The 10,382-nt window shown below is 39.6% G+C and overlaps 1 protein-coding gene across 4 annotated transcripts in view; it reads right to left on the bottom strand.

Annotated features, from left to right (window-relative positions):
- Nucleotides 1-398: 398 nt before the first annotated feature.
- The window catches only part of LOC124148583 (NFX1-type zinc finger-containing protein 1-like), a 17,008-nt gene continuing 7,024 nt past the window's right edge, over nt 399-10,382 (bottom strand). For all 4 annotated transcript variants that reach the window (XM_046519741.2, XM_046519742.2, XM_046519739.2 and 1 more), the window contains exons 2-4: nt 4,103-10,165; nt 3,540-3,638; nt 399-3,308 (exon numbers count right to left, since the gene is read on the bottom strand). In XM_046519741.2, the coding sequence (XP_046375697.2) occupies nt 3,280-3,308; nt 3,540-3,638; nt 4,103-10,091 (6,117 nt within the window). In that variant the 5' untranslated portion in view covers nt 10,092-10,165 and the 3' untranslated portion in view covers nt 399-3,279. The remainder of the gene's footprint in view (nt 3,309-3,539; nt 3,639-4,102; nt 10,166-10,382) is intronic.

The following is a 10,382-nucleotide window of genomic DNA, read 5'->3' as shown; positions in this document are numbered from 1 at the left end:
TAAGCAGTTTACCATGTAAAGTCATGAGAACACGTCGTAGTGTCGGCCGCATACTGAAACAACTAATGACACTGATTATTGTCAAGATTCGAGGATGTGTAGTTTTGCAGCATTGTTTTATCACGTAGACCCTCGTGGTCGTGGCTAAATCATCTTTCTATCGGTCCCTTACGTGTGTTTCACCAAGGTTGTGCCACTTTTCCTTTCCGATTAAGGAAATATCTATTTTCATTGGATCGATGCATTGAATTTCCTTGATCACCACCCCAGTCAGTCAATTAATCCATAAGCTGTTCAATGCATTCCCATAATTTTCTGCTGACAATTCCTCAATATAAATGAACATATGAATACATGATTCTAACCTCACACTGTATAAACAACAGACAGTCATATCCTTAATATCAATACATTTATTTGAAAGAAATCAAGCTATAGAAAAAAGAAAAAAAGTAATAATGATGATTTGATAACATATGCACCTAAACCATGAAACCATGGGCATTTAGTCTATGTATACAATATACATATGAATATAATTACAGGACGTACTGCCACTACAAAGATTTAAATAAGCAAGCAGAATAAGACTGTCAAAATGTTTGTAAGCAGATAAATCAATCTAATAACATACAGAAATATTTATGTCCATTGAAATATATATTTCCAAATTCCCCAAAGTCATGCTGATCAAATTTTTATCTCGGACATATATGGCAAGTAAATCAATTCACATAGTATATAAAAATATTCTTTTCTTTATCTCGAAACACACAATTGATATTCACTCGATGAAGGAACTTCCTTTAATCAGTTTCCCTTGGTTTTCAGTGTACAATACCATGAAGATAACTATGAGCAGTTTGCGCCTCTCATTAAAATATCAACATAATCAGGTCACTAGATAGGAAACTACAATTAGCCTCTACATATCTGCTTCAGTTTCTTTCGAACTCAACGCTTTTTTTGTTTAGATTTTGTCAGTTTATTGTTATACACATATAGTTCACAAAGATCCCAGGTGCGTTCATATATGACCATTATGATCCCCCGCCACGAAGTGGAAGGGGGATATATGAATGGGTACCGTCCGTCCGTCCTTCTGTCCTTCCGTCCGTCCGCCTGTCACGTTTTGTTTCCGGAGCAGAACTGAAAAAACATGAGAGATATCTTAACCAAAACCTTGGCACCTAGATAGGTTTAGTGGTAAACTGGTGCTTTTTGACAGTTTGGTTTATTTTAAAAATATATTTTTCCAATTTCCCTTGTAACGACTTGTAACGAAAATGGCGGCAGTGCTCGTTTCCGGAGCAGATCTTGAAAACCATATAATATTTCTTCACCAAACTTGGCCCATAGGTCTAGTGGAAAACTGGTGCCTTTTGACAGTTTGTGATTAAAAAAAAGTATTAGATTTTGCCCCAACTGGTGACTTTTGATAGTTTGGGAGTTTTTACGAATGTTACCTTAGCAAGTGCATAACTCGGAAACCGTTTACACATTCTACCAAAAACATCTACGCAGGGTTGTCTGAGAACCGTTACCATAATAACCTAATTGAGATGTGTACAACTTGACAAAGGAACTTGGACAAGGTATATGGTGAATTATTGTGAAAACACAATTAACAAGTGGCACCCGAACCAGCCTACTTCACCGCAGTGCATGGTGGTAACATAAAAAGGTGGCACCCGAACCAGCCTACTTCCTCCCAGTGGGTACCGGTAACATGAACAGGGGCGCCCGAACCAGCCTACTTCCTCCCAGTGGGTACCGGTAACATGAACAGGGGCGCCCAAGCAGCATTAATGTGAATATGTCCTAGTTACTGGAGATTTCAACTGTGATCTGAGTGAAAAACTGAAACTTGAAGATTTCTTTCATGTGCGGATTATGACTCAACTCATTCACTCTCCAACATACTGTCTTGGAGTTACGCTGGACTTGTTGTTAACTGATCACGCCAGTGTGGTTGCATTCCAGACTCCAGTCTTCTACTCAGATCATCAGATGATTGGTGCTGTATTCTCAGTACACCTAATGGTGACCCCTGCTCTCAATGATCTCTAAGTAAAGTAAGAACTCCCTTACTAATTATTGTTTAAGTAATAACACAGCTCATTACAAATACAGTTACGTATTCTATCATAAACTGCAGATGGCAAAAACGACAACAGTAATAACTTTGTTAGTGCTTGCAAAAAGGCATTGTTCACAGGAGCTAATGTTTTGCACACAACCGGACATGTCAGTATTTCATGCTTCTTCTATAAGGGTATGCAATCTACCATCACACAGCCGTAAGTAAAGAAAAACCTTTTGCTCGGTCACGGTGTCTCAGTCACTGGACTTGGTTGCGTGGTCTAACTATACATTAGTTTTATTCACACAGTTCCAAGCTGTCACCCCGACTAAACCAATAAATCACGAGAACCTATTGATTTCGTGGGTAGAACAAGCGAACCCTGACGAGGCGAGTTCATTCTACTTCTTGAATCAACAAATTCTGGTTGACTTCAGATTCTCGCGGACTTAAACCATGTATTGTTTGGAACAAAAGATTTCCATGATTGTACATAATGACGTATAGTTGCGTCAGTTTTACTTGTTTAAAACACACGTTCTGAATGGCAAGTGAATTCCTGGCTCAGAATCAACTGCAATAACACTACTGTGACGTCATCATAATGGTGTAAATATAGAACTTCTGATATGTGAATGGGTTGTGAACACGAAGGATGAAAATCATAAGAACACCTTCACATCATGTAGTAAGTTCTTTCGACATACACATACACATAACCCCTTGCCATAGAATTCATCTCACATGTAGCAATATTAGATATCAACTATAAAATAAATATAGCAAATATATACAGAAAACAGTAAGCACCATGTAATATTGTTTCCATTATGGTAACCATTATCAGTTGGGTACAATATTGTGTTATACACTTCACACATATATTACAATAACAATAATTTCATATGGATACAATATAAATTGTCAGTGCAAGAGAAAAACCAGTCTAGATTATCTGCCGAAACAGATTACAATTTCGTATTAATGGCAACATTGCTGCGAAAGTTATGTGAATGGACTACTGACAATAAGTGATTACAGTAGGTGATCACAAAATGGGAAGCATGTCCTGCTCTATCGGTTTCTCAAATACATGTGGGAGAGCACCTTCTAAGGTTCATGTGAAACCATATGTAAATACATATCAATGATAACGCAGTACAATCAACAGTCCAGGCTGTGCATTTTGGATGAGTTCAGCAATCTTTGTCTGTATCCTTTGAGTCTGGAATATACAAACATATATGTAACAAGTCAAACATCAGGATATCTGAGGCAATAGCTTAGTGTATATCGATCGTGCCTAAGTGTCCATTTCAGAACCTCTGTGACAAGAAAAGGAATTTAAGTCATAAAGGCAAGTTCTTTGTTCTTTCTCATCGTAGCAAGATAAATTTGACATAGTATTCGTGACGACAGCGCTGCTATGGATACACATACACAAAGGGAAATCTACCTTGACATATGTCACCTTCCAGTGAAGCCTGGTCCCGAATACACATATAGCACTCATCTTGCATCAAGTCATCCTCAGCATAGTAGATGTGGTCATCAGCTGTACGAACATACGTATAAACCAAGAGAGGGACAAATGGCAAAATGAACTAGTCATTAATCTGAACTTTCTGTGGCACACAATATGACAATTTCATCACTGTTTACCTTCTCGGTTCGGAGCATGTATCATTGTGTTATTTACCTTTACTACTACAACCTTGTTACTTTTCTTCATACATTCGGAACATTTCAGTAACAGCGGTTTTACCTCTGGTATAATATAGCATCCCCAGTATCTGCACTGTTTATTTTCAAAGCAAACAGTTAGTTGAAAAAATGAAATGAAATGAAAGTTCTCAAGAGTAATATAATAATAAGAACATTTGTGTAAACATAAATAACCTTATGATTAATTATCTATTATATGTCAAATAAATATATTGCACATATTCTTACACTTGATTAACTGGTGATGCATCCCTACATACTTCAACGTATTATCATTAACTGTCCTATACTCACAGACTGGGCATCTGAACCAATGTCCTTGTGCTGCTTTCAAGTGTCTCCAGGCGGGCATTTTGTCCTTTGAGAGTTTATCATAAAACTCAATGTCAGCAATGACGTGGGAAACGTCATGCTTTAGCTCTGTAACGAGCTTATATTCGTCTTCAGTTATTTTTTCCTTTGTCTTGATAACTGCCCTAACTTTCTGCAGAAGTGCCAAGGTTGAGGGTAACAAATTGTCTTTAGATTCCCTTGATAATAATTCATGCAGAAACACAGCAATGGTATTTCTTTGGAATTCGTGGTGAGCGTCTGAGACTTCTTGCTCAGTAAAGACATCTCGTTGGATTTTCAGCCATTGCTCAAATTTGTTGATGTCATGCCAAATTCCATCATGATCCTCCTCCTGTGGTTCAGTTATCCTTGATTTCAACTTCTCCATTCCAATCAGGAATGTCTTTTGGTTTTTAACTGCCACCAGGCGAGATTCATCTTCACCTGCATTTGCTATCAATTCTGACACATCACCTTCACAGTCAAAGCTGTCTATGTCAGTATGTATCACATTCTGTAGGGTTGTGAGCCGTTCTGTTGTCATCTCAGCCAGGGCAGCCTTTTCCATTTCCATTTGTTTGTGTATCTGATTTAGTATAGCTCCATATCTGGTATTACGTCTGATTGGTGTGCTACACCATGGGCAGCATGGAAGCTGTATCTGCTTGCTGGCTTGAACATTTTCCATTATTCTGTCAAGAGCATGTACTTCAACTATATGTCCACATTTTTCTAAGAAAATAAACCTGGCTGTTGAAATGTCTTCTGACTCTGGAAGGAAGGCTGACACATCATCTTTGTGACATATTCTACAGTAGCCTGGACAGGTTTCTCCACATAGTCCAATACAGGTGTGTTTACATTCCAGCTTTTTGCGACAACGTTTATCACAGCGATTTCTATCGCAAACGTCTCCACACAGTTGTTTGCATTTGAAATGTGCACACGCCCACAGGCATGGTTTGTCACATTGTTGACATTTCTGTCCACAGGGATTCTGACATTTGCTGTGAGGGCAAGCCGTCTCACAATCTAAAGTACAAGGCGGACATCTAGAACAAGAAGCTTTGCATGGGTGTCCGCAAATAAGAATCTTTGTACACTTCTTCTTGCATGGCACATGAAGCCGTCCTTCATTGCATTCATAACAGAATCCCTCACATGTATGTCCGCACAGGAGTTTTGCATCACATCGGACCAGACACCGACCTTGATCCTTTTCTGTACACAGTACCTCCCCTGTGTGACCACATGGCCAGGTTTTGGGAACTGTCTCATAGCAGATGTGGTCATACCCACACAGATTTCCACATTTATGCCCACATTCCAAAATTTCCTCACACTCGCTGAGACACACGTGCATCCCTGGATCCACGCTGCAAGGTATCTCCTGTGTATGTTGACATTTGGGAATAGTTCTGCTAACCGGAAACTCACATGGCGGACATTTATCCGAGCAAATGGCAGGACATGGATGACCAAGGTTGCAAATCGTCCTCTGGCATTCCTTCTTACAAGAAAACAGCACATGCATTGGGTCATATGCATGACATTTCAATGTACACGTGTGTCCACAGTTCAATATAAAGTGACATTGCTTCATGCAACCACCCTCAGGGACTTGTTGGAACATTTTAAGATCTGTGACAACAATGCGGTCTGTTCTAGGATGCGTCTGGCAGTAGAGTTCCAAACCTGGTCCAATTTGATTTGAATCGTTCAGGTCCTGAATGATGTTTTTCCAAGTTTCACTGTGCCGTGCCAGTAAATCAAAATTGCCAATAACGTATAGTCCTATTTTTGCCCTGGATAGGGCGACGCATATTCTGTTGTCAGTCTTCAAAAACCCAATCTTTTCTTCTTGGTTGCTGCGTACTAAGGACAGGAGAACGATGTCATTTTCTTCTCCCTGGTAATTGTCAACAGCTGTTATCAGCAGACCTTCTTGTCTCTCTTGTGTCATCATTGACCGCAAATGTGACACCTGAGCTGAATATGTTGACAACACTGTAATTTGACTGTGACTGTAACCCTGTTTTAGTAGATATTGGCACAGTTTCGTGATGTACTTTGCTTCAAAGTCGTTCAGATGACTCAAGAGTTCCTTGTTTTCTGACTCCTGAACAGAGTGGTTAATGAAGTAAATGTTCTCTGAAATTCCACGAACATCCCCATAAGAAAACACGGATTCATGATCTTTCAACTTGTCATAGATGTGCCTCAACACCTTGGAGATGGAGGGCCTCATTCTATGCTGTAGCTCAAGACAATCGCAATGTAAACCATTGTTAATCATCCGTTCAAATAAAGATAGATCCAGGTTATATCTCCTGGCCAGTTCATACACGTTTGGATTTGGTCTAAGTTGTTTGTGGTCGCCAATCAGGATGAGGTGCTGACACCCTGGGCTAAGTGATGTAATGATATGTCCTTCCAATACTTCAGCTGCCTCTTCAACAATTACAATAGGAGGTTGTATATCTGTCAGAAGGGTCTGGTATCTTGCTGCTCCCGTTGTAGTTAAGCCAATCACAGAGGAATGTTCAAAGACGTATTTGTCGACCAGTGCATTTGCTTCTTTGTACCTATCAGCAGCATTCTGACATACTGACTTAAGGGGTTCCATCAGGTGATGCATCCTCTGACAAAATAGTTCAACCCAGTACCTGTACAATCTCCATCGGTCAGCTATTGACAGAGCATTTGCATCTACACTAGATGCTTCATGCTCTTCCATTTTGGTGCGGGACAAAAGTTCCCTTCTCAAACGAGTTTTCAGTGTCTGTCTGCTATCCCTTTTCATAGAAGTCTTATGTTTAGTTTTCCACTGCTCATCTGTCAAATCACAGTCAAGAAGACTAACAGCAAGACACCGATTCCTATACATGGATAAATTTCGTGTTTGTAATTGCAGGTATTCATCAATGTCATCAAGCTTCCTTTCCTTTTCTGTTTCATCCACTTCTTCATTTTCATCTACCTGTTCAATGTCATCATTTTGAATGCTTCCCTTCGGTTCTGCTGAAACTGTTGGATGCATTGAGAGCTTCTCCTTGCCTATACCTTGGATATCAAGCCATTCCAGGAGGGCAGAAAAACAGTCCTTCTTACCGAATGTATTTGTAATCTTCCTATATTGTTGCTTCATAAAGGGTTTCAAATAATCTTCATGAAGGACACCTTCTGTAGTTGCATCAATTTGTTGTCCATATTCTTCTAGCTCTTTTTGGCATACTGTGAAGTCCTCCCTCAATTCCTGTCGTATTTCCAAAATGTTGCTGATGTCTTCATCCAGGAAGGTTTTGTGCCTGAACAGCTCAGATCGTTTGCGATTGAGGTTATGGTTAATCAATATGTCACTTTTTGAACGCCCACCCACACGAAGAACCTTCCCTTTAAAGAATGTCAAAATTCCTTCCAAGAACTGATCGAGAGCATGATTTGTGTAGCAAACAACCAGAAGTGGCCTCGAATTATCAGGGTTCCATGCATGTCTGTTTTGCATCAAAGCTTTGACAATCTTCAGTCCAACATAGGTCTTGCCTGTTCCAGGAGGCCCTTGAATGATGGCAAGTTCCTTCGTAAGAGCTGTGTGGAATGCATGGAACTGGGATTCGTCCATATCAAGATCACTAGCAATGGGCCATTCCACTTCTTGACATACACTTACAGAATTGATTGAGGTCCCACTATCTTTTGACGTCATTGCAAGACCACTCATATCATAGCTGATAGCGTCATCATGTCTCAAATATTCTGGAGTTGCCAATGTTGCACGACATTCTACAAAGTATTCAGACATTGGTAGCTTGTTGCTCTCTATCTGCTGAATTCCGATTAGCACATGTCGATATGCAACAAACAGTGCTGGAGTTTCTACCATTGCAAATTGTGTTCCTGGATCAAGTTTGACTTTATTATCAAACTTTATGTCAATCCTTCCTTGTTGGAGTTTCTCTGGCTTTCTGTCACTTATTATTGCAAACCTCACTGTCTTGAAGTTATCAGAGGAGATGCATACCATAGACCCATACATGAGTCTCTTTGTATTACCCCAATCCACTTGTGAAAGTTTGCTTACATCAAATTGTAATCTGTATACAATTCCATCTTCTGAGCAGAAGAATCGCCTTACTAGTACATTCTGATACAGACGAATTGTTTTTCTGTCCTTCATAGCCAACAGGTCTTGGTACTCTGAAACACCTTCTCGTAAAGGCTGAATGAAATCTTCCCTGAGTAGTCTATACTGAACATCTAAATATTCATCGACGTCTGTGTATCTGCCGACTGCCTTGTTTTTCGTTAGACTTGGTTTCATGGATGGGTTTATGTCATCATTTGTGGGCATGAGTTTGATGTGACGGAAATTGTCATCCTTATGCAAGAAAGTATCTTCACATGCTTTGACTCTTGCTTCTTTCAATGATGCTAAATCAAGAAGGATCTGATGATGTGACTCTTCAAGAAATGTTTTAAACTGTTTAGCTGTAACTGTCAGTATCAGCCTGGGTATTGCTGTTGGATCAGTACCAGTGTCCTTCACTCTCCGTACCATCTCTTTCAAAATTGTTACCATGTCTCTGAAAAAATTTTGAATTGTCAATGACTCAATTGTATGTACTTTTTCTGCAAGTCGTTTTGTTAGGGAGTGTAAATGTTTTGAAAGAAACCCTGTCATCTTTGTTAGGATTTGCAATCCAGTCTTTGGTACAACTTGACACTCACATCCTTTGGAAATCAGAGACAGAAGTAGAAGAATGTGTTCTATGTCAAAGTCTTCATTATTCAAGAGGTGCTCCAGGTCAACATTCCTAGCAAGAGTGAGTGCTATTACAGACGATGCCTGACATTGTAAAGATCTCAATAGGGACAAAGAAATTGTTCTGTCAGTGAGATTTTCATGAATCCATCTATAGTCTCTATCCACCAATTCGTCTGAACTATCTGTGTCATCTTGATGTATAATAGGAATAGCTCGCATTTGGGTCTTTCGTTGTGCTTGGCGTTTCGAGTTTGAAGGCTTCAAATCTAAACCGTTAGCAATTACAGTACCGTTGCCAGTTTTCGTGTTACGGCTCGGATTCTTGGTTTTAAATCCCAACATTTCAACAGGAGCTGGCACCATGTGTGTCCTACGTTTCTTCCCTTTCTTTGAATGTTTGTTTTCTCTTTTATCTTCAAATATTTCCTGCTCTTCTGTGTCATTAACACCTGTTACCCCGACAGTTGGTATGGGATACCTTTGGAATGTATGGGTATTATACCTTTCACCTACATAAGGCGCTCCTTGAAGAAGGCCACAGTTATATGCCGGGCTCTTCGTCACATTGTCTTTGATACCATCACTGATAGGAGATTTTCCAATCATGTTGACTGTGTGGGTATGATTATCACACTGCTTTGATATATAAATTTGCTCTTCAAATGTGTGTTCCCAGCCTTTCTTCCGATTCTTGAAGTCTGTATGGTGTTGTGTTTTGGGGATTGTAGAGTCAGCTGGAACCTCATAATCTGGCTCCACATTTGTTGAAGACTCCAAAGAATCTCTGACAGTTGTTTCTCCATGGGTAGCATGTCTATCCAATCCATGATTTGTTTCTGAATTAGAGGATTCAGAGTAAATGTTTATAGGAACAAACTTTCTCTTTTTCGGTTTTCCTTTCATCAGTCTTTTTGAAGTTGTATCCTTGATTCCAGTTCCATCATTATCATCTGGGTATGTTGATAAGGATGGCAAATTGATAGAGCTTTGGCTCTGTGTGGTAGTGTCTTCACATTCATCATCGGAAAGCTTTTCATCGCTGTCTCTCTGTTCCAAACAGTTTGCCAGCTCTTTCAAACTAAGTTTACCAAGTGAATGTGTACGTTGTTCTTTCTCGCCTTTCTCTTTTTCTCTGGTCTTCTTTCCTGCCTTGGATGCAGGCCTCAGTGGTGGGAAGTCCTCCATGTTGAATGTTTTCTCGAGTCTAAAGATTTACATTAGAAGCCCTCACCAGGAACACTGCCATGACACTAAGTTATCTGAAATAAAAAAAATATGTGCACTGAACGAAACAGCAATGAGACATTATTAGAGTAATAGTTACATATTACAAACATTTAAACGTCAATAATACTGTGTAGATATGCTTGAATTTCATACAGCTGTCAGTGGTTATTAGAGGTCATGTCGTTTTCGCTTCCTCGTTCACAGTCAAGCAAGCTTATAAGTACCCCTTCTGTTTACGAATATGACCAC

This window comes from Haliotis rufescens, unplaced genomic scaffold, assembly GCF_023055435.1.
Source record: "Haliotis rufescens isolate VD_foot unplaced genomic scaffold, xgHalRufe1.0.p SCAF_9, whole genome shotgun sequence".
NCBI lineage: Eukaryota > Metazoa > Mollusca > Gastropoda > Lepetellida > Haliotidae > Haliotis > Haliotis rufescens.
This window is presented reverse-complemented; position numbering and strand designations above follow the sequence as displayed.